The 23779-nt window shown below is 41.0% G+C and overlaps 4 protein-coding genes, 5 non-coding genes and 1 pseudogene across 9 annotated transcripts; 7 read left to right on the top strand and 3 right to left on the bottom strand.

The window, feature by feature from the left end:
- Window positions 1-237: 237 nt before the first annotated feature.
- Window positions 238-1279, bottom strand: LOC117500273 (high choriolytic enzyme 1-like). Its single transcript, XM_034153085.1, has one exon. The coding sequence runs from the start codon at window positions 1218-1220 to the stop codon at window positions 414-416; it is 807 nt and encodes a 268-aa protein (XP_034008976.1). The 5' UTR covers window positions 1221-1279; the 3' UTR covers window positions 238-413.
- Window positions 1280-4355: 3076 nt separating this feature from the next.
- LOC117500186 (high choriolytic enzyme 1-like) lies at window positions 4356-5250 on the bottom strand. Its single transcript, XM_034152947.1, has one exon. It carries the CDS (start codon window positions 5189-5191, stop codon window positions 4388-4390), a length of 804 nt encoding a protein of 267 aa, XP_034008838.1. The 5' UTR covers window positions 5192-5250; the 3' UTR covers window positions 4356-4387.
- Window positions 5251-8282: 3032 nt separating this feature from the next.
- On the bottom strand, window positions 8283-9177 carry LOC117500185 (high choriolytic enzyme 1-like). Its single transcript, XM_034152946.1, has one exon. The coding sequence runs from the start codon at window positions 9116-9118 to the stop codon at window positions 8315-8317; it is 804 nt and encodes a 267-aa protein (XP_034008837.1). The 5' UTR covers window positions 9119-9177; the 3' UTR covers window positions 8283-8314.
- A 732-nt stretch (window positions 9178-9909) lies between these two features.
- On the top strand, window positions 9910-14249 carry LOC117500099 (annotated as a pseudogene).
- Window positions 11486-11553, top strand: LOC117500413. The gene has a single exon (XR_004557783.1). It is a non-coding gene; the product is annotated as a small nucleolar RNA SNORD38 (small nucleolar RNA).
- On the top strand, window positions 12304-12411 carry LOC117500415. Its single transcript, XR_004557785.1, has one exon. It is a non-coding gene; the product is annotated as a small nucleolar RNA SNORD46 (small nucleolar RNA).
- LOC117500412 lies at window positions 12636-12703 on the top strand. Its single transcript, XR_004557782.1, has one exon. It is a non-coding gene; the product is annotated as a small nucleolar RNA SNORD38 (small nucleolar RNA).
- LOC117500417 lies at window positions 13152-13219 on the top strand. Its single transcript, XR_004557787.1, has one exon. It is a non-coding gene; the product is annotated as a small nucleolar RNA SNORD38 (small nucleolar RNA).
- On the top strand, window positions 13772-13837 carry LOC117500420. The gene has a single exon (XR_004557790.1). It is a non-coding gene; the product is annotated as a small nucleolar RNA SNORD38 (small nucleolar RNA).
- Window positions 14250-15494: 1245 nt separating the features above from the next.
- Window positions 15495-23055, top strand: acadm (acyl-CoA dehydrogenase medium chain). The gene is made up of 12 exons (XM_034152945.1): window positions 15495-15564; window positions 16778-16877; window positions 16986-17083; window positions 17412-17481; window positions 17725-17825; window positions 17947-18027; window positions 18291-18421; window positions 18699-18807; window positions 19323-19463; window positions 19648-19743; window positions 20323-20571; window positions 22129-23055. The coding sequence occupies exons 1-12, from the start codon at window positions 15550-15552 to the stop codon at window positions 22198-22200; spliced, it is 1263 nt and encodes a 420-aa protein (XP_034008836.1). The 5' UTR covers window positions 15495-15549; the 3' UTR covers window positions 22201-23055.
- Window positions 23056-23779: the final 724 nt, after the last annotated feature.

Here is a 23779-nt window from a genome sequence, read left to right as displayed (position 1 = left end):
TTTTCAGTGCAAGATAAAGCTTGACATTAATTGCAGAATTGTAACTTTCACCTCACGATCCAATACTGATACAAAAATACAGAAATACACAATTCCTGTGTGACTTTACAGTGAACTGAAAATGATAAGATGAATACATGCACCATGTCGGCATTGCATTCATGTGCATATGTGTGTATTTTTTTTAAAAGACACAAATGATGAAAATAACTAGACAGCAATCAGTAATCTCTGCATTACTTTTATTCCAGATCATTTAGGGATATGACGGTCATATAATCTGCCGTTTGAACATTTGAAGAAAAGTGAAATATTTGATGTTGTTTCCATACGTCACAGTGTTTTTTGATTAATTACAGGAAAAACAAAGCAGAAAAAGTACGATTTGTTTGCATTTATCATCAGCATTGTTATTAGCAACGGTAGAGCTTGTTGATCCTCACGATGTCCAAGCGGGACAAGCCCCTCCTCTGGCCGATCTGGACGTTGGGGTTTGGGATGGGGGTGATGGAGTCCCTCCCCCGCTGGATGGAGAAGGCTGTTTTTCCATAGTGCATGATGGAGGTGTAGTCGTAGGGGGTGTTCAGGTTGTTGGTGTCGTGCCTTTTGAAGTTGTAGGCCATCTGCGGGTTGATGTTCTGCCAGTTGATCCTGACGTGTGAGTCGCGGTCGCTCCTGGTCTGTTCGTGCTTGAAGCCCAGAGCGTGGTTGATCTCGTGCTGGATGGTGCCATGGTAGACGCAGCCCCGCCTGTTGAGAGAGAGCACCTGTCTGCCTCCTGTTCTGCCCAGAGAGGAGTAACATCCGCCCTTGTTCTCAATGCTGATGTAGTCGTACTGGTTCCGACGGGGGACGAAGCGGAGGCAGGTCTTGCTGTGGAAGGCATTCATAGCGTTGGTGATCTTCTGTCTCTCCAAGCTGGTGAATTGACTGCTCGTGGTGAAGGGGACCGTCACCAAGCCGTTGGAGCCTTTCTTCCACAGGCAGCTCTGGGACCAGCACTTCATGGCGTTTCTGGTTTTGGGAACCACCAGGTCTCCTTCCAGCAGGATCTCATCTGTGGCGTTGTTGGAGGTCAAAATCCTGGTGGTGATGTCGACAGTGTCCTCTTCGTCTACTTCTTCTTCTTCTTCTTCTTCTTCAATTCCTTCCTCCTGGAGAGGAAGTGCCTGAGAGAGGCCGAGCAGGAGCAGCAGCAGCAGGCTGGCAGAGGGAGTCATCTTCAGGGTCGGTCTGGAGGCTGTGGAGCTGCTGTGGAGAGACTCCTTGAAGCTTGATGTTTGACTCAGTTCAGTCCAGGGACTTTATACTCTCCTCTACAGGTGTGTCTGCAGGAGGATTATGGGTTGGTGTCTACACTGCTAGGCCTGAACAAACCTCTGAAGGGAGGACTCCACAGACAAACCTGCTTTTTAAACATGTTTGTTATTTCTGGTCATTAGATGGATAGCCTCAGCTTTATGTTGGATTTATTTAAGGAGACACTTTTCATGTTCCTCAGACAATAAGACCTCACATTAGAACCTCTTTGCCAAACTAACCTTAAGAAGGGTAATGTACATTTAAAACTTGCAAGTGAGATTTGTTTTTCAAACATTTTTATTGATTGTATTATTTCAAAATAGTTTTTTATACTAATAGACCAGGGGTACTCAAACTTTTTTATTAAAGGTCCAGTTGAGAACTTTATACAAGGTCACTGGTCCGGATCAATGCCAGTAAAGTCCGTCCCCCCCCCCCCCCGAGCGGAGAAACGAAACTGAAATTAAGAAGCAGTTTCTTGGCGCTCTATGCATGGGTGTTTCATGCTGTCGTTGCTGTGGACCTTCTTAATCTACCTTCTTTGGGGGACCCCTTCTGGTCCAAGCACTTGCCTGCCTTGCCTGCCTTGCCTGTCGGTAAACGGCGCCCGTGTATACACACACACATTCAATACATACATACAGTATGGTGGCTTGAACTAGTGGGAGAAATGGCACTGTTTGTCTGTAGTCAATGCTTTGAACCTCTGCAAAAAAGGCATTAGAAGCATTAGAAAGTCAAGGTAAACTTGCGGTTAACTTGCGGTCTGCTATGCGTGTCACGCTCGCACACACAAGTAAATATATATGCACGTTCATTCTCACAACGCGTCAGACACAAGACGCGCGTACATGATGATGTACATTAATTTATCAGAATCAGAATTTTTTTTTTTTTTTTTTTTTTTTATAATTTTTTTTTTTTTTCATAATGGGTCACAGGGTTCGGTCCGGATTGATTTGCAGTTCGGTCCGGATCCGGACCTTGGTCCGGAGTTTGAGAAGCCCTGTAATAGACAAACACTATTTGGACAGGAACAGATCATTTATGCCAAACAAATACAAACAGCATCTGAATATTTGGAGACTGATCTGTCACTGGGTCGACACTTTATATACAGTAAGGGTCATTACCAAGTGAAATAAAAAAACACACAGACATCTTTAAGTACTAAAATCAAGATAATTCCCTTTTTACATTTGTGGCAGAAGTTGATGTCATGTGAGCAGAGGTTAAGAATTATAGTAAAAGGAAGCTCATATCTCAAAACGTCAGCTCTTGGCTTATGTTTGCCATGTCTGCAATCGTAGTTTAGCATGCAAGTATTTAAATGAGTAATACACATACAGTACAGCTGAGCGAGGCCAATGGGAATGTCATTAGTTTTCGAGGTCTTTGGGAAAAGATCAAAGTATAGGACCAATCAAAATGTTGGCCGGATGAATGAGCTTTAGGAAAAGTCTGATATCAACGCAAGTGATTCAAATGTATTGTTAGGGGCCATGAATGTGTGCACCAAATGTCATGGCAATACATTCAACTAGTTGTTACGAAACCATAGATGTCAACCTCATGCCGACCTTAAAGTAAATGTCGAGGTATCAAAAAAGTTGGTAGGAATACCTATCTTGGGCTCAGGAGAACTGTTGCAAATATTATGGCAATTAATCCATGTTTAAAATAATTGTTCAGTCTGGTCCGAAGCACATGATGAGACGTTATCACGTTTTTGACCCGTTACTAGTTGTTATCAGTTTCGTTGTGTTGCTACAGAGGAGGCAGATTGGGAAGACTGCAGCTACTGCAGGTTGCTAAAATAAAAGTGAAACTTAACAATCACAGTTTTAAGCACCTGGTTAACATTGTGAATTTAAACAGAATAACGTGTCTAAGGTTTTTGCAGCAAAAACGACTTGGTTAGGTTAAGGAAAGGATTATGGCTTGGGTTACATTGGTATGTTTTTTTACGTATTACGTGACTTATAATAAGTCAATGTATTCAGTTATGTCTTCACACATGACACTGACAGCTGTCTCCTGGGTCAAATGTATGTCTTATTTGACCCGTCCATACATCCATACATCCACCCATTAACCACCCATATACCCCCCCCCCCCCCCCCACACCCTTTGTCTGCATGGACTTGTTGCTCCTTTCAGCACATTATCTTACCTCATTTCCTCCTTTGCTACGTCATTATTAGACCACTATAGATCCACATCGTATTGTATTTGTATCGGTGGGCAAACATGTGAATAAATAACAAAGGCCTTCTGAACCTACTAGAAGGTGCAGCATACCCTTTCTAACCCATATCCATGAGGCAGCTGACATCAACATACCTACAGGCAGGCTGCTTGCATAATTAACAACACCAGAAGTCCTATAAAAAAACGTAACTGCTGTTCTGGAAGTCGTTCAAGATACCTGAAATACTCTTTTAACCATCTGGATGAAACATTTAAGATATGTTTGTTGCAAGTAAAAAGATCACTGGGTTCTTTCATTTTGTTGAAATTGTTTCATGCTGAGCTCTGTGGCCCAAATAATATGGTTATAAATGGGTTGTAAAAATATAATGGTTATACATGAGAGGCAGGACTTGGGGCTGACTAACAGACAGTGATGTTCATCCTCAATTCATTTTTGGTCAGTTTTGATCAGAATAGTTTTTCAGTGCAAGATAAAGCTTGACATTAATTGCAGAATTGTAACTTTCACCTCACGATCCAATGCTGATACAAAAATACAGAAATACACAATTCCTGTGTGACTTTACAGTGAACTGAAAATGATAAGATGAATACATGCACCATGTCGGCATTGCATTCATGTGCATATGTGTGTATTTTTTTTAAAAGACACAAATGATGAAAATAACTAGACAGCAATCAGTAATCTCTGCATTACTTTTATTCCAGATCATTTAGGGATATGACGGTCATATAATCTGCCGTTTGAACATTTGAAGAAAAGTGAAATATTTGATGTTGTTTCCATACGTCACAGTGTTTTTTTGATTAATTACAGGAAAAACAAAGCAGAAAAAGTACGATTTGTTTGCATTTATCATCAGCATTGTTATTAGCAACGGTAGAGCTTGTTGATCCTCACGATGTCCAAGCGGGACAAGCCCCTCCTCTGGCCGATCTGGACGTTGGGGTTTGGGATGGGGGTGATGGAGTCCCTCCCCCGCTGGATGGAGAAGGCTGTTTTTCCATAGTGCATGATGGAGGTGTAGTCGTAGGGGGTGTTCAGGTTGTTGGTGTCGTGCCTTTTGAAGTTGTAGGCCATCTGCGGGTTGATGTTCTGCCAGTTGATCCTGACGTGTGAGTCGCGGTCGCTCCTGGTCTGTTCGTGCTTGAAGCCCAGAGCGTGGTTGATCTCGTGCTGGATGGTGCCATGGTAGACGCAGCCCCGCCTGTTGAGAGAGAGCACCTGTCTGCCTCCTGTTCTGCCCAGAGAGGAGTAACATCCGCCCTTGTTCTCAATGCTGATGTAGTCGTACTGGTTCCGACGGGGGACGAAGCGGAGGCAGGTCTTGCTGTGGAAGGCATTCATAGCGTTGGTGATCTTCTGTCTCTCCAAGCTGGTGAATTGACTGCTCGTGGTGAAGGGGACCGTCACCAAGCCGTTGGAGCCTTTCTTCCACAGGCAGCTCTGGGACCAGCACTTCATGGCGTTTCTGGTTTTGGGAACCACCAGGTCTCCTTCCAGCAGGATCTCATCTGTGGCGTTGTTGGAGGTCAAAATCCTGGTGGTGATGTCGACAGTGTCCTCTTCGTCTACTTCTTCTTCTTCTTCTTCTTCAATTCCTTCCTCCTGGAGAGGAAGTGCCTGAGAGAGGCCGAGCAGGAGCAGCAGCAGCAGGCTGGCAGAGGGAGTCATCTTCAGGGTCGGTCTGGAGGCTGTGGAGCTGCTGTGGAGAGACTCCTTGAAGCTTGATGTTTGACTCAGTTCAGTCCAGGGACTTTATACTCTCCTCTACAGGTGTGTCTGCAGGAGGATTATGGGTTGGTGTCTACACTGCTAGGCCTGAACAAACCTCTGAAGGGAGGACTCCACAGACAAACCTGCTTTTTAAACATGTTTGTTATTTCTGGTCATTAGATGGATAGCCTCAGCTTTATGTTGGATTTATTTAAGGAGACACTTTTCATGTTCCTCAGACAATAAGACCTCACATTAGAACCTCTTTGCCAAACTAACCTTAAGAAGGGTAATGTACATTTAAAACTTGCAAGTGAGATTTGTTTTTCAAACATTTTTATTGATTGTATTATTTCAAAATAGTTTTTTATACTAATAGACAAACACTATTTGGACAGGAACAGATCATTTATGCCAAACAAATACAAACAGCATCTGAATATTTGGAGACTGATCTGTCACTGGGTCGACACTTTATATACAGTAAGGGTCATTACCAAGTGAAATAAAAAAACACACAGACATCTTTAAGTACTAAAATCAAGATAATTCCCTTTTTACATTTGTGGCAGAAGTTGATGTCATGTGAGCAGAGGTTATGAATTATAGTAAAAGGAAGCTCATATCTCAAAACGTCAGCTCTTGGCTTATGTTTGCCATGTCTGCAATCGTAGTTTAGCATGCAAGTATGCTAACATTTTTTTTTAAATGAGTAATACACATACAGTACAGCTGAGCGAGGCCAATGGGAATCTGCAACTTCTACAGGTGCACGATAGAGAGTATCCTCACTGGCAGCATGACGGCCTGGTACGGCAGCTGCACCGACCTCGATCGTAAGGCTTTACAGAGGGTGGTGAAAACTGCACAGCACATCACCAGGACGGAGCTGCCATCCATGGAGGACCTTTACTCCCAGCGGCTCAGGAAGAAATCAATACGGATTATCAAAGACCCCCATCACCCCAGCCACAAACTGTTCTTTCTGTTGCCGTCTGGCAGACATTACCGCAGCATCCTGGCAAGGACAAGAAGATTCGGAGAGAGTTTCTTCCCGCGGGCAGTGAGACTGTTAAAAAATTGAACTGTTGAAACAACTTCAAACATTCATCTGCTCCTCAGTAGTATGTATCTAATACCTAATATATATATATCATTCCAATAACTTGTATATAGACTCGTACTGCACTATTCCACATCATCACTTTATTTTATTTTATAACTATTTTTCTTTTTGTATTGCTCTTGCTCTTATTGTTATTATGTTATTATGTTGCATTGTTGGAGAAGCCTGTGACATAAGATTTTCAACTACATAATTACTCTGTAGCTATGTCAGATTGACAATAAAGAACCTTGAACCTTGAACCTTGATTAGTTTTCGAGGTCTTTGGGAAAAGATCAAAGTATAGGACCAATCAAAATGTTGGCCTGATGAATGAGCTTTAGGAAAAGTCTGATATCAACGCAAGTGATTCAAATGTATTGTTAGGGGTCATGAATGTGTGCACCAAATTTCATGGCAATACATTCAACTAGTTGTTACGAAACCATAGATGTCAACCTCATGCCGACCTTAAAGTAAATGTCTAGGTATCAAAAAAGTTGGTAGGAATACCTATCTTGGGCTCAGGAGAACTGTTGCAAACATTATGGCAATTAATCCATGTTTAAAATAATTGTTCAGTCTGGTCCGAAGCACATGATGAAACGTTATCACGTTTTTGACCCGTTACTAGTTGTTATCAGTTTCGTTGTGTTGCTACAGAGGAGGCAGATTGGGAAGACTGCAGCTACTGCAGGTTGCTAAAATAAAAGTGAAACTTAACAATCACAGTTTTAAGCACCTGGTTAACATTGTGAATTTAAACAGAATAACGTGTCTAAGGTTTTTGCAGCAAAAAAGACTTGGTTAGGTTAAGGAAAGGATTATGGCTTGGGTTACATTGGTATGTTTTTTTACGTATTACGTGACTTATAATAAGTCAATGTATTCAGTTATGTCTTCACACATGACACTGACAGCTGTCTCCTGGGTCAAATGTATGTCTTATTTGACCCGTCCATACATCCATACATCCACCCATTAACCACCCATATACCCCCCCCCCCCCCCCCCACACCCTTTGTCTGCATGGACTTGTTGCTCCTTTCAGCACATTATCTTACCTCATTTCCTCCTTTGCTACGTCATTATTAGACCACTATAGATCCACATCGTATTGTATTTGTATCGGTGGGCAAACATGTGAATAAATAACAAAGGCCTTCTGAACCTACTAGAAGGTGCAGCATACCCTTTCTAACCCATATCCATGAGGCAGCTGACATCAACATACCTACAGGCAGGCTGCTTGCATAATTAACAACACCAGAAGTCCTATAAAAAAACGTAACTGCTGTTCTGGAAGTCGTTCAAGATACCTGAAATACTCTTTTAACCATCTGGATGAAACATTTAAGATATGTTTGTTGCAAGTAAAAAGATCACTGGGTTCTTTAATTTTGTTGAAATTGTTTCATGCTGAGCTCTGTGGCCCAAATAATATGGTTATAAATGGGTTGTAAAAATATAATGGTTATACATGAGAGGCAGGACTTGGGGCTGACTAACAGTCAGTGATGTTCATCCTCAATTCATTTTTGTTCAGTTTTGATCAGAATAGTTTTTCAGTGCAAGATAAAGCTTGACATTAATTGCAGAATTGTAACTTTCACCTCACGATCCAATACTGATACAAAAATACAGAAATACACAATTCCTGTGTGACTTTACAGTGAACTGAAAATGATAAGATGAATACATGCACCATGTCGGCATTGCATTCATGTGCATATGTGTGTATTTTTTTTAAAAGACACAAATGATGAAAATAACTAGACAGCAATCAGTAATCTCTGCATTACTTTTATTCCAGATCATTTAGGGATATGACGGTCATATAATCTGCCGTTTGAACATTTGAAGAAAAGTGAAATATTTGATGTTGTTTCCATACGTCACAGTGTTTTTTTGATTAATTACAGGAAAAACAAAGCAGAAAAAGTACGATTTGTTTGCATTTATCATCAGCATTGTTATTAGCAACGGTAGAGCTTGTTGATCCTCACGATGTCCAAGCGGGACAAGCCCCTCCTCTGGCCGATCTGGACGTTGGGGTTTGGGATGGGGGTGATGGAGTCCCTCCCCCGCTGGATGGAGAAGGCTGTTTTTCCATAGTGCATGATGGAGGTGTAGTCGTAGGGGGTGTTCAGGTTGTTGGTGTCGTGCCTTTTGAAGTTGTAGGCCATCTGCGGGTTGATGTTCTGCCAGTTGATCCTGACGTGTGAGTCGCGGTCGCTCCTGGTCTGTTCGTGCTTGAAGCCCAGAGCGTGGTTGATCTCGTGCTGGATGGTGCCATGGTAGACGCAGCCCCGCCTGTTGAGAGAGAGCACCTGTCTGCCTCCTGTTCTGCCCAGAGAGGAGTAACATCCGCCCTTGTTCTCAATGCTGATGTAGTCGTACTGGTTCCGACGGGGGACGAAGCGGAGGCAGGTCTTGCTGTGGAAGGCATTCATAGCGTTGGTGATCTTCTGTCTCTCCAAGCTGGTGAATTGACTGCTCGTGGTGAAGGGGATTGTCACCAAGCCGTTGGAGCCTTTCTTCCACAGGCAGCTCTGGGACCAGCACTTCATGGCGTTTCTGGTTTTGGGAACCACCAGGTCTCCTTCCAGCAGGATCTCATCTGTGGCGATGTTGGAGGTCAAAATTCTGGTGGTGATGTCGACAGTGTCCTCTTCGTCTACTTCTTCTTCTTCTTCTTCTTCAATTCCTTCCTCCTGGAGAGGAAGTGCCTGAGAGAGGCCGAGCAGGAGCAGCAGCAGCAGGCTGGCAGAGGGAGTCATCTTCAGGGTCGGTCTGGAGGCTGTGGAGCTGCTGTGGAGAGACTCCTTGAAGCTTGATGTTTGACTCAGTTCAGTCCAGGGACTTTATACTCTCCTCTACAGGTGTGTCTGCAGGAGGATTATGGGTTGGTGTCTACACTGCTAGGCCTGAACAAACCTCTGAAGGGAGGACTCCACAGACAAACCTGCTTTTTAAACATGTTTGTTATTTCTGGTCATTAGATGGATAGCCTCAGCTTTATGTTGGATTTATTTAAGGAGACACTTTTCATGTTCCTCAGACAATAAGACCTCACATTAGAACCTCTTTGCCAAACTAACCTTAAGAAGGGTAATGTACATTTAAAACTTGCAAGTGAGATTTGTTTTACAAACATTTTTATTGATTGTATTATTTATAACGTCGGTTCCGTAAGAGCCAGCATGCAGGGCCGGAATTCTGGGATTTGTAGTCTTTCTTGTTGCGTATTTTCCATAGTCTTATATTTCAACAGTTTTACGACAAACTGGGACTTTTTTGAGAAGGAAATTATTTTTTAAGATTGACAAGCATCATATGTGTAATTCATGGCACAATTCAAACGGGATCGAAAGATACGTTTTCTCTCCCCATTGACTTCAATACATAATTTTTCCGAAATAAGGTCCCATGGGTCGGAAGTAGATGGGCGGGACTTCACCTCGGCCCAGGAACGACACGTGATCAATCCCGCTGCTGTGATTGGTTGGTACATATTTGGGACAAACGTGGTCTTCTAGTGCTGCTAGTACTATCAAGAAGACATTTAACCATGCCGCTCAACAAGGAAGGTACGTGTCTTTAAATTTGCAGCATATTTTCAAAGTTTTAGCTATGTTAATTTGATGCACACAGCTTGTTGCCTTCATGTCCTAATGTTTAAATTGTTCGTTGAAATCAAAGGAAAGTTAACCTACGTCAACGGCTAACGTTAGCTAACAGCGTTGCTGATTTCGTATTATTAAAACCTATCATGCGTTCATGACCAGTTTCACCACATTTGGAAAAATAACTGAAGTTGTTATTGAAGTTGCTGATTTTGGGTTTTGCTGCTTTGACCCACAGAGCTGTCCGAGCAGCGGAAAGAGTTCCAACAAGTCGCGAGGAAATGTGCACGTGAAGAGATCCCCCCGCTGCAGCGGACTATGGCAGGAGTGGTGATGAAGTGAGTATATGATATATGAATATATAATATATGGAAATAATAGGTGGCAGTGTAACATTAAATATAGCTTGACTTAATTGATTAACATAAAAGCTTCACAAATGTTATTCTGTTTTTGTCTGTGAGTGATGTGTGCACATGCCTTTTCTCCCTGTTAAAATGTAGCATATATAGCTTAGTTTTTAGTATCAGCTCTACTTTTTTAAAATCTTATTCAATTGGTTTGTTTGTTTTCGGTTCAGTTAGTTTGTTGGTTTATGGAGCTGTGTAGTTTTGGCAAAGGAATACCCACGCTCTGGTCGGAGGGAGAATCCTTGTCCATCTGATGTTTTAACGAAGATATCTATCTAAAATGGTTTGCTATATTGAAGCTAAATGTTATTTGAACATATACAGCTTTATCTTTTTTGACTTCATTGGAGTTTTTATATTTTATTTAAGTATTCTGAAAAGGATGTGTGGCCAAGGTGGCTTTGCTTGTTGGCAGTGTAGTTAGTTTCAATTGTTGGTGCTATTTATCTTATTTCAGTAGTATTCAGATGTTTGTACTGAACCGGTTAGCCGTTCATGAAAAGCGTTAAGAGGTTTTATCTGCGAATTAACTGTAGCATGTTAGCATTAGTTAGCTTAGCAGGGTGGCAGTGATCGTGTCAAGCTGCTGCACTAAAACGAACCCGATGAATAATAAGAATACTTATTTGAGAAGGAAGTTGTGGGCATTTAACATAAGGTTTTGTTTGTTATGTCTGATCAACGTGAACGGTAATGGGAAGTGTATCTTGGACACGTGAGGTACATGCTGGTTCTTGAAAGGCCACAAAATTGCTACCAAATTAGCTGAGCAAGTCCATTTAACAAGCTTCAAATAATGTCAATCTGTTTGCAGAATTTGAATGTTTTAATGCTTGAGCAACATGATGAAACTCATAAGCGGATCCAAATTAAATTGAGGAAAACTTACCTTGGAGAACTGACGCTCAAGCATAGCAAATCATTCTGTGGAAATTGTCCTGTGAGTTGTGGTCATCTAACCCCTGTTTCTTTATGCATGTTTCTTTGTATTAAGGTACCCACACAGTGAGGGTGCGTGGAGGGAACAAGAAGTACCGTGCTCTGAGGCTGGATGTTGGTAACTTCTCATGGGGTTCTGAGTGTAAGTTTGTTTTATTTCACACAAGGCATCTTACAATGATGATAACTTTGTCCAGTTCTGCTACTGAATGCAAGTGCTGATATCAAAGACATCTGAGAACGATACGTTTCCTGTGCCTAGCATTTTAAAGTTGTATTTAGTCATTGTTGTCCTCTAACAAGCGAAAGGGAGAAGTCATTTGCTTTTACTAATTGCTCTTTATGTTGTGTACACAGGCTGCACACGTAAGACCAGGATCATTGATGTGGTCTACAATGCCTCCAACAACGAGCTGGTCAGGACCAAGACCCTGGTGAAGAACTGCATCGTGCTCGTGGACAGCTTTCCCTACAGGCAGTGGTATGAGGCCCACTTCGCCACTCCTCTGGGACGCAAGAAGGGAGCCAAGCTCGTAAGTGGAAGAAAACACATTTCCCATACACCTTGCTCTGTGTAGAGAATCATAACTCATGTGTGTAACTTGGATCTGAGAATATATCTATTGTGTTACTGCCACACAAAGATGCCTTCTCCTGTGCATCATTTGAATGTTTTAATGCTTGAGCAACATGATGAAACTCATAAGCGGATCCAAATTCAATTGAGGAAAACTTACCTTGGAGAACTGACGCTCAAGCATAGCAAATCATTCTGTGGAAATTGTCCTGTGAGTTGTGGTGATCTAACCTGTGTTTCTTTATCCATGTTTGTTTTTATTAAGGTATCTCAAGGGATAACTGGCATAAACGCCGCAAGACCGGCGGTAAACGCAAGCCCTACCACAAGAAAAGGAAGTATGAGCTTGGACGCCCTCCTGCAAACACAAAAGTGAGTAAAACAGTGATCACCTGCTTTCATGCCAGTGTTGAAGTGTGGGTGATGATAAAGAGACCTTAGGTTTGTCATTTTTGAGCCGTTTTGGATCAAAGTTCTTGACTTACCAATGCCAGGACATGTCATAGTTACTCTGACACGCTTCAACACATCAGAATACAATCTTAACTCATGGATAACCTGAATCCTAGGAAAATGCAAAACTAACATTAAATGTGTCTTTATTTTTTCTTAGATTGGACCCCGTCGCATCCACACAGTGAGGGTGCGTGGTGTGAACAAGAAGTACCGTGCTCTGAGGCTGGATGTCGGTAACTTCTCATGGGGCTCTGAGTGTACGTTTTTTTATTCTTTCACAAAAGGCATCTTACAATGATGATAACTTTGTCCAGTTCTGCTACTGAATGCAAGTGCTGATATCAAAGACATCTGAGAACGATCCGTTTCCTCTGCCTAGCATTTCAAAGTTTTATTTAGTCATTGTTGTCTAACAGGTCCAATGGGAGCAGTCATTTGCTTTTACTAACTGCTCTTTATGTTGTGTACACAGGCTGCACACGTAAGACCAGGATCATTGATGTGGTCTACAATGCCTCCAACAACGAGCTGGTCAGGACAAAGACCCTGGTGAAGAACTGCATCGTGCTCGTGGACTCTCTTCCCTACAGGCAGTGGTACGAGGCCCACTTTGCCACTCCTCTGGGACGCAAGAAGGGAGCCAAGCTCGTAAGTGGAAAAAAACCCATTTACACTACCCCTTTGTGTAGAGACTCATAACTCATGTGTGTAACTTGGGCCTGAGAATGCATCCGTTTTGTTAAAGCCACACAAAGATACCTTCTCTAGTAATTCCAGATCGTGATACTCTCGGGTGTTGCACGTCTTTCAATGAAGATAACTTTGTCCAGTTCTGCTACTGAATGAAAGTGATGATAATGTGACTCTGAGAAAGACCGGTTACCTGCACCCCTTACTCAGCCGTTTTCTAAAGTCCTAAACACTTCAGTGTCATGGGTTAGTTTTCTGTCTTTATTTATTTGAATGCTTATTTAACAGTTCCTCTAGGCACCCTTTCAATTAATATGAGCAGGGACTCATAAGTGCTTCAGATGCCCCTGTAATGATTACATAGAGTAGTACATTTTTATGCATGTAAGAATCATCTTTCAGAAATGTACCGCAATTCTGTTAATATCTTGCTAATGGGCTTTCTTTCCATTGTTAAGACTCCTGAGGAAGAGGAGGTCAAAGAGGATCCAGAAGAAGTACGATGAGCGCAAAAAGACGGCCAAGATCAGCCCCCTTTTGGAGGAGCAGTTCCAGCAGGGAAAACTGCTTGGTGAGTCTGAACATCTGTAGTCTACTGTAGTGATTGTCCTTAAATCATTAAATGGACTGCATCACTGGTTAATTTCCAACCAAGCCACCAAGATCACAAGAAAACTAAATCATAGAAAATGTCCCTTACGCCTCTTTAAAGTGCTGTCTGTCCTGGTGCACGTCTCTCAATGAAGATAACTTTGTCCAGTTCTGCTACTGAATGAAAGTGATGATAATGTGACTGAGAAAGACCTATTACCTGCACAGACGTCTGCTCCATTCTTAATTCACCTAGTCTGGGTGCTGAAGTTACAGATCTTACATTTATTAAGGTGTTTATTAACAAATCCTTAATTTCTCTTATTTAAATAAAATGTTAGAGTATGATGAAGAGAGTCAAAGTATTAATGCCACAGAGCTTGGCATCCCTGTAAAATAGACAAGTGTTGGACAGTTTTTGATAGCGTTTGTTCCCCTCAGCTGACATGTTGTCTCTCCTCCTGCAGCTTGCATTGCATCCAGACCCGGCCAGTGCGGCAGGTGTGACGGCTACATCCTGGAAGGCAAGGAGCTGGAGTTCTACCTGAGGAAGATCAAGGCCAAGAAAGGCAAATAGATGTTCAGCTGTTTGATACGTCAATAAAATCCAAACGCCCCACAACTGTCTGTCTTGTTACTGTGTCCACAATTTTAGTTTAAAAAAAACTATGTTTTGCTTTTCTTGCCTAGAAAGCAATATGCAACGGCAATTATAACAACAGATGCATAGTTCTGAACAGAAACAAACTGCACTAACTTCAAATGAATTCTGACCATCAATGTTTTCAAGGTTCTTTATTGTCAATCTGACATAGCTACAGAGTAATTATGTAGTTGAAAATCTTATGTCACAGGCTTCTCCAACAATGCAACATAATAACAATAAGAGCAAGAGCAATACAAAAAGAAAAATGGTTATAAAGTGATGTGGAATAGTGCAGTACGAGTCTATACAAGTTATTGGAATGATCTATATATATTAGGTATTAGATACATATTATTGAGTAGCTGAAGAATGTTTTGAAGTTGTTTCAACAGTTCAATTTTTTAACATGTATTTTTTTTTCATGTATTATAAAGCTATTTTTTGCGCTCTACATGAATTAACTATTAAAAGGCACATAACATTGTTTAGTTAGGTATAAGGACGTTTGCAGCTGCATTCAGAATTTGCCCTGCTATGTTAGGGGTCAAAATAAGCGTCATGTATATGTGACTGGTAGGTAATGACTTGAGCTTTAAAATGATACATGACTTCATGATATTAAGTACTCTACACTAGTGAAATGCCAAGAAAATTATCTATCTGGGTGTGAGTCCCACTGTTTGTTGGGGTGTGGCTTGGGGAGAGGGTTGCTAGTCCCCGACATGTTTGGTTATGAAGCAAGACTTGTTTATTTATATAGCACCTTTCAACACAAGGCAATTCAAAGTGGTAGAATATTATAAACGGTATGAATCAACCAAACTTGGTGTGGTTTTTTTATGTACTTTTGTATTTATAAGTCTACCCCTGATGTCAATTTTAGTATACAAAATATATGATGTTCATATATGTTCTTGAATAAGTAAAGGGGGAAATAAAGTCAACGACAACATACGTAATTATCTCCCCTGGATACTAATACTAGGGTGGGTGAAATTACGCAGTCTTAGTTTTACTGTGTCCATGTGTAACAATAAAAAGCGTGAAAGAACAAATACAAGCTGTCATTACCACAATGTTACCAAACATTTTCCATATCTATGGTTATAAAAAAGTTAAGTTAGGTAAGGAACTGGGGGAAAAGTCATTTTCCGCATGTCCCTGAACGACACGTGATAAATCCCGCTGCTGTGATTGGTTGGCGCATATGTGGGACAAAGGTTGTGGTGGTGTTCAGTCTAGTTATATACGTGCAGTGGTATCAGGACACACAACAATGCTGCTCAACAAGGTACGTGTCTTTAAATTAGCTTTAATTCAGCAGCATATTTTTAAAGTTGTAGTTATGTTAATGTGATGCACACAGCTTGTTGTCTTATTGTCCTAATGTTTACATTGTTCGTTTAAATCAAAGGAAAGTTAAACTACGTCAACGGCTAACGTTAGCTAACAGCGTCAACGGTTATAATACATTTTAAAACTGACGTTACGTTACAAAACAACGTCATCTATGTAATGACCATAAGATAACATTAACCATAACGCTAAACATAAGGAGCAAAGCATGTCTTTCTGCACAAATGATCAGCTAGCTGGTCTTCTTTGAAACAGCGAAGGTCGTTGAACAAAACTCAAGTAACGGATATCAGTATCCGGTTATTTCCGACAGTTCTTTAACATACAAGGACTTTCCTTTTTAATATTAGTACATGATTAAAACATTATACATTGACCACATTTTAAAAGGATATAGTCAAGGTATATGGTACTTTCCATCAAATGTTACGTATGTGTCCTACAAACTAAACATTCTGGCATGTAAACCTACATTTCTTACAGCAATATAGCCAAAAACATTATGAGCTGGGCTGTTGTGTTGTAATGAAAACAAGGGCATATGTTGGTCATTTCCTCATGGCTTGATGTGAAAAACAATTGGGGAAATTAGTGTATCGGTTTTTATTGTGCTGCATATTTATAAAAGTGTTGGACCCAATACGTTAGAAAAGTCTTTAATGATTCTATTTATTCCTTCACTTCAGAACTACATGATTAATTTCAGTGATCTCTATGTTTGCCAAACTTTGTGAGGTGAATACGTTCAGGGAAAAGTAGCTTGGCTCTGAATCAGAATTCCTTTATTTGTCCCACAACGGGGGGATGTACATTATTACAACAGCAGAAATATAGTGCAGATAAAGTGAAGAGAATAGACTTACATATGAAGAAATGAAAAATAACTAAGTATGCACACTTTATTATTAATTTTAAAAAAACAACACAAAGCAGATAAGTAAACCATGGTAAAAAAAGTAGCAGAGTATATAATTTTTTCAAAAGAGACCATATAACATTCATGAGGTAGCTTGTACTCTTTGCCAATGGTAAATACATTGAGAGGAAAATGCTAATATTTTACTAAATTCTTCATGAAAACGTTAGAGGTGTGGAGGTGTCCTGTTAAATGTAGTTTGTTGCTGATTTCCCCTCCTTTCCATCCACAGTTTCTCAAAGCCAGCGTGCGGTCGGGGATCCGGCTGCAGAGCTCTGCTGCTGCTGCCAGTGCTGCTGCATCTAACAACGCATCCCTCGGCTTCTCATTTGGTGAGAAGGAAGTAGAATAGATGATTAAAACCTATCATGCTATCATTCATGACCAGTTTCCCCAGTTTTGAAGTTACTGATTTCGTGTTTTGCTGCTTTGACCCACAGAGCTGTCTGAGCAACAGAAAGAGTTCCAACAGGTGGCGAGGAAGTTTGCTCGTGAAGAGATCCTCCCTGCTGCAGCGGAGTATGACAGGAGTGGTGAAGTGAGTATAATATATGCAAATAATAGATTATATTCAATTATAATCGTATTCAATTTTGTTGTTTGTTTACGGTTCAGTTTGTTTGTCGGTTTATGGAGCTGTGTAGTATTGGCTAAGGAAGAACCCTTTATCTTATGCCATTTCTACACTGTAGCTTATGTGCATTAAAACCTCTGAATCTTGAATCTTTAAATATTTGCACCGATCCTTATCATGTGGCGAATACATAGATTTGTTTTGTGCTGGTGTAACGTGAATGTCCCCTGAAAGTGGTGATCATATTATTTTCTAGAAAGATTGAATAACTCTTAAATATCCTGTTTTGCAGTATCCTATGCCCATCATCAAGAAAGCATGGGAACTCGGTTTAATTAATGGCCACATTCCACAGGAGTATGGTATGTTATTTATTTGCTGATTGACTATTTCATCTTTTCACAACGTATACCCTGGCACATCTTGTCTCAGATTAATTTAGTTTGAAGGTGATGGCCTAAATACCCACACACAAATAAAGAATAGCATCTCAGTTTAAGTATGTTTAAATGTTTTTTATCTAATTGAAAATTAAGTGAAGGTTTATTAATGCCTGTGTAAAAACACCTTGACACACCTTACTATGTTTGTCCCTTTGTTTTCAGGTGGAATGGGCTTGACAATCTTTGACAACTGCCTCATCACAGAGGAGTTGGCTTATGGCTGCACAGGCATACAGACCGCTATCGAAGCAAACTCTCTGGGAGTAAGTAGTCGTTTTTCCTGTTTTTTATTTGAAATCAAATCAAAATATAGTCCACCACGATGGTCATTTTTCAAAACTGATTTTCAAATCCAACGTTTAATCATCTGTTTCTCTCTCACAGCAAATGCCTGTTATTCTAGCCGGCAATGAAGCGCAGAAGACTAAATACCTGGGTAGGATGATGGAGGAGCCTCTCATGTGTGTAAGTATGAGAAATAACACCGGCGTAGTCATGCTTGTTGATGTTGATAGCACACATATTCAAAAAATAGTCTGTTTATGTGAAAAAAAGTCTTCATCCAAGGATGTAAATGACAGAACAAATGAATAGCCACTGCCCTATGTAAATCATTCACTGTGTTATTTGTATTAATGCAAAGATCACAAATAACACATGAAAACAGGTATAGCTCTTTCTTGCCTCAGATCTGACGGGGTTAACTGACTGCTGGGTGTTTTCTGCAGGCGTACTGTGTGACGGAGCCCGGCGCCGGCTCTGATGTGGCCAGCCTCAAGACCCGCGCTGTGAAGGTGGGAGACGAGTACGTTGTTAACGGGCAGAAGATGTGGATCACCAATGGTGGGAAAGCAAACTGGTATGTACTGTTTCTCTTATTGTACACTAAGAATATAAACTCATTTTCCACTTTTATGTTTGTGATGCTACGAAATCTGAACATGATAACTTTGGTTAAAGGAGGATTTATTGAAGGACTTTGTATTAGACTGCTTTAGTTTAAGCTAGGTGTATCTAATAACCTGTCAACTGATATGTATATGTATGTATGTGTATCCATAAAGCTCATAAATACACATACATCTGTCTGTTGCTCTAAGGTTTTTTGAACTTTTCTACGTCTCTTATACTCCTAGGTACTTCCTCCTGGCCCGGTCTAACCCAGATCCTAAATGTCCTACCAGCAAGGCTTTCACTGGCTTCATTGTGGAGGCTGACACGCCTGGAATTATAGTAGGAAGGAAGGTAAGATGAGGCTCAATTGTTCTAGGAATGTAGTTTTATCCATAGCTAAATGTAGTAATACCTGTAATGGTAATTTGCAACGTTGCATGTGTGCTCCCAAAGCTGTGATAGTACATTTTAGGAAGTAACAGAATATACAAACCGATGCCATTTTTACAATTTATCTGGGAAAAGTCGCCTATCCCCAAGACTCCAAAAGAATTCTTTAGAATGTTATTGTGTGTAAAATCCCCTAAATGTATATAATTCACCTGTACAATTAACGTTCTTTCTAGAGACAGAATCTTGCTAAATGTCCCTCTGCTTTGAGACTTGTTTTTTGTCTCCTTGTGAGCTCCTTATGAACTCTTCCTCCAGATTAATGTTGTGTATTTGTATAAAATAACATTAGATTTGAATTGATAGGAAAACATCTGCTATCCAGTCAGAGTGGTCCCATCCTCCCGGTGGATTGTTTCTCACTGTGATATGCACACCACAAGATAACAGGGCTTTCGTCTGTTTTGTGCTTATAGGAGATTAACATGGGCCAGAGGTGCTCCGATACCAGAGGCATCACTTTTGAGGATGTGAGGATACCGAAGGAGAACGTCCTGATCGGAGAGGGGTCCGGATTCAAAATTGCCATGGGGGCCTTCGATAACACAAGGCCACCGGTAAGTCTCCTTACTGTAACTGAACTTGAAATTTGTAGCACCATGTATAAATGTCTCTTGTTTTACATCTCATATCTGATATTATATTGCTACATCCAAACAATTGGATACCAAACTGTTCATGCTAATGTGATTATCACTGAAGACATGTATCTATGATGCTAATGTAATTATTGCTTGGCAGGTGGCAGCGGGAGCCACAGGTCTGGCACAGAGGGCGCTTGAGGAAGCAACCAACTACGCAATGGAGAGGAAGACCTTCGGAAAATTTATTGCTGAGGTTGGTTCTCTTCATTTCATTCATCAGCAGAAAACCACACGTTCCATCACAGGCTTATAGCGCTGATACATCCCATTTGTAGTTCAATGAATTTACTGAAGAGTGCTGAAAGAATGACTTTTCAACTCTATAGTTTTCTATGTGGTTTTGTTTTAGTAAACATATATTTTTGTTTTACAGTAGTTTTGTTTTTCTTACGACTAGAATTAATACATCTTGCTCTTGTCGTTGAATTCCATGATTGCATATGCAAAACAGCAGGGATTAACTTTGACAAACGAAGCATAGCGCCATCTCCTGGAGTGTCTTGTTTGTACCGTTTCTTGGGATCGATGTTATTGAAATTCATGGACAATTATACTGTACTAATATATTTAAGCTAAAAAATCAAATGGCTTTTTTATTTTCATTTATGTTTATGTTTTGAATCAGATAATTTCGTTTCAGTTGAAATGATTTTCTTATAGGATATCATTTTTTATTAAATGTTTCAATGCTTGTTTTAGCTTTAGTTACAGGTATAGTGTTAAAAGGTGAGTAGAGGACTAACAGGCCCCTCTGTCTCCTCCTGTCTCACAGCACCAGGCCGTGTCCTTCATCCTGGCTGAGATGGCCATGAAGGTGGAGTTGGCCCGGATGGCGTACCAGCGCTCGGCCTGGGAAGTGGACCAGGGCCGCAGGAACACGTACTACGCCTCCATCGCCAAGGCCTTCGCCGGAGACATCGCCAACCAGGTGGCCTCTGACGCCGTGCAGGTGTTCGGAGGAAATGGCTTCAACAGCGAATACCCCGTGGAGAAGCTGATGAGAGATGCCAAGATCTACCAGGTTGGGTGCTGATGTTTCAGGGATTGGACCTAAGGACATCTAGAAAAGAAGACTATTCATTGTAAATTAGGGATGGGTACCGTTAAAGTTTTAACGGTACTACTACTTTTATCGATACCGCTTATCGATCCGGTCCTTTAACGGTACTCTTATCGCTTCTTTTGAAAAAAAAAAAAGGCAAATTAACTAAACAAATTGTAAATAATGTGAACTTACGGAACTGTAAAAAACAAACAAAACAAGAATTTACTGCAAAAATGCATTAGTACAGAGCAACACAGGTGGGGCAGACAGGTATGCTGCCAAAGGCCTAACGGTTCTTCTGGAGGAAGATTAAGGTATATATAACATACCTGACGTGGAAACGTTACTCGTGGATGGGGCTACAGAGCTACTAGAAAGACAGTCGAACCCGGTGCATTTCTCCGTCTGAATGTGGTGCACTTTTGCTAAATGTTTAGACAAATTGCTCGTGTTACCGCCCTTAGATACTAAACTCTTATTGCACTATTGGCAACGAGCATTGTCCACAACCACACTGTGTGTGTGTGTGTGTGTGTGTGTGTGTGTGTGTGTGTGTGTGTGTGTGTGTGTGTGTGTGTGTGTGTGTGTGTGTGTGTGGTGTGTGTGTGTGTGTGTGTGTGTGTGTGTGTGTGTGTGTGTGTGTGTGTGTGTGTGTGTGTGTGTGTGTGTGTGTGTGTGTGTTGTGTGTGTGTGTGTGTGTGATGTGTGTGTGTGTGTGTGTGTGTGTGTGTGTGTGTGTGTGTGTGTGTGTGTGTGTGTGTGTGTGTGTGTGTGTGTGTGTGTGTGTGTGTGTGTGTGTGGTGTGTGTGTGTGTGTGTGTGTGTGTGTGTGTGTGTGTGTGTGTGTGTGTGTGTGTGTGTGTGTGTGTGTGTGTGTGTGTGTGTGTGTGTGTGTGTGTGTGTGTGTGTGTGTGTGTGTGTGTGTGTGTGTGTGTGTGTGTGTGTGTGTGTGTGTGTGTGTGTGTGTGTGTGTGTGTGTGTGTGTGTGTGTGTGTGTGTAAACTGCCTCAACCCCTCGCACACAGACGGGGGAGAGAGATCTCTCGTCTGGATTGGAAAGATCGAAAATACATCATAGACGCATTTAGTAGTCTTATTGCATATTAGAAACGGAGTTGGCGAAACTAAAACTGCAATATAATGTTTATGTAGCAATAATACATATGACATATATTTTTTACATGTCTCCAGTACCGATAAAAAGACAGATAACGTCGGAGTTTAACGGTACCACGGTCTTTAATAATTCAGCCCCGGGGCCCCTTTAATACCGGGGCTCGGTACCCATCCCTAGTGTAAATGTAGTTGATACTGCAAGAGGTGCAGAAGTGTAACAACAAACTTGTTTTAATGACCTCTGGTAAAGCCTCCATTCAAAATAACTATTGTACACACACACTCAACTTTGGAATGGTTCAAATTGTATTTCGGGATGTTTATAAAACATTTCAAGCCCTGGATGTTGTGCACCTATTTGCTAATGGCTGAGGTCGTTAGAATAACTTTTCTAAATGTTATTTCATTTCCTTTGCAGATCTACGAGGGCACAGCTCAAATCCAGAGAATGATTATTGCTCGAGAACTCCTGGGAAAATACAAGAAATGAACTCTTCACACCTAACGTCCCTTATTCAGATGTACTAATGTTGTAACTTGTCTACACATACTGTACATGTGTTCCTGGGAATAGATCTGCTAATTTATACTCACAAAATGTTGTTTGCCGTATCAGCACTTAATCCGGGCCGAGCTTTGTTCACATTGATCCAGACTTTGCATCCGCCGTCCGCTTTTCTAATCAGAAAACATCAGAACCCTTCAACACCTGTACTAGTTTCTTTTTGAAATGCATTGTAGAACTGTTGCCTTACTTTGAGACTTGATAGGTTTGGGATCACCACATTCACGCAAGATATCACACGACTGTCCTGTCAGGCTCCAACCTCTGTAAATAATGTGAACCAGGAACAAATACAACACAAACAGATGAAGCATATGAACTATGAGAATAGTAGCCTTCTGATCCTTCTTGGAAGAAGCCAAGAATGTAATGCTCAAATTATAATGAATATTGTTTGAAAATAAACATCTGATGTTTCAGAATGCACTATTTTAGCTTTATATGATATGCTTGTATTTAATCATGCCATGCCTTTTACTTATGTGGACGCCAAGATTTGCGGTCTCAGAGGCATCATCTCTTAAAATCAATAAACTATAGTCTTGGCACAAAGCTGTAGAGTTGTTTATATCTAGTATGATATTTTGGTGACTGTTTGAGGGTACGTGGATCATTCTAAACGCACAGTTCACAGGCCCAGTCAAAACAGAGTGTCTCATTCAGGAGAGGAGGAGCAGGTTCAGCCTGATATTCATCCTTAAACTGTGTGTGCTGCAACTCTTTCAGTAAGTGTTGGTTTGGTTCGCATTTTAATTGGCAATAAAAGCATGTCAAAACAAAGATGTTGGTAATCATTTATCCAGGAACATTCTCAAAGATGTCCAGTTCATGCCTCCTTCCAAAAATCAGAACCAACTAAATATCTTTCTCACCAGAGTGTTAGAAACAAGTGAATATGTGTGGCTTAATACTTTGTTTATCAAATGCATATTGTCTGAATATGGTTTTAAAGTTATTAGTGTTAGGGAATAATTTGCTTAGGTATTCAACCTTCGACACAGTTCATAATTTTCTCCTCTCACTGTCTCCTTTCATGGCATAGGTCTACGGCCTTGGGTATTGCTGCTATCTCTTAAGGAGGGGGCAGCTTGGGCGCATTGTTGTTGCCAGTCTATGACAGAGCACAAGCCGCCATGAGGTAGTTTACTGTTCAGGGACGTCGGTTCCCTGGCGCACATTCTTTTCTATGGACGAGAGCTCTAGTTAGATTCAGGGTCCATAATTGTTTAATCTCACTGATAAAGAATGTTGATTATTACACTAGTCTGAACTAGTTAAAACCTCGAGCTGCAGAACAGTTCTTCAGAATTGGTTTGGCAACCGCTGTGTCAACTCGTGACACAGCGTGAGTAGAGCTGTGACCACCTGTCTTGTCAATTCTCCGGCCGTAACTCCAAATAAACCACCAGTGTTTGCCATCAAAGCTCCAGCTCTCCTCGTGCCTCTGAGTCCTGTTTCCAATTGCTTCAGAAGTTCCCCCCACAATTAGAAATAAACAGTTGCC

This window comes from Trematomus bernacchii, unplaced genomic scaffold (genome assembly GCF_902827165.1).
Source record: "Trematomus bernacchii unplaced genomic scaffold, fTreBer1.1, whole genome shotgun sequence".
NCBI classification, from domain to species: Eukaryota; Metazoa; Chordata; class Actinopteri; order Perciformes; family Nototheniidae; genus Trematomus; species Trematomus bernacchii.
Note: the sequence above shows the minus strand (reverse complement) of the source record. Positions and strands in the feature narration are given on the sequence as shown.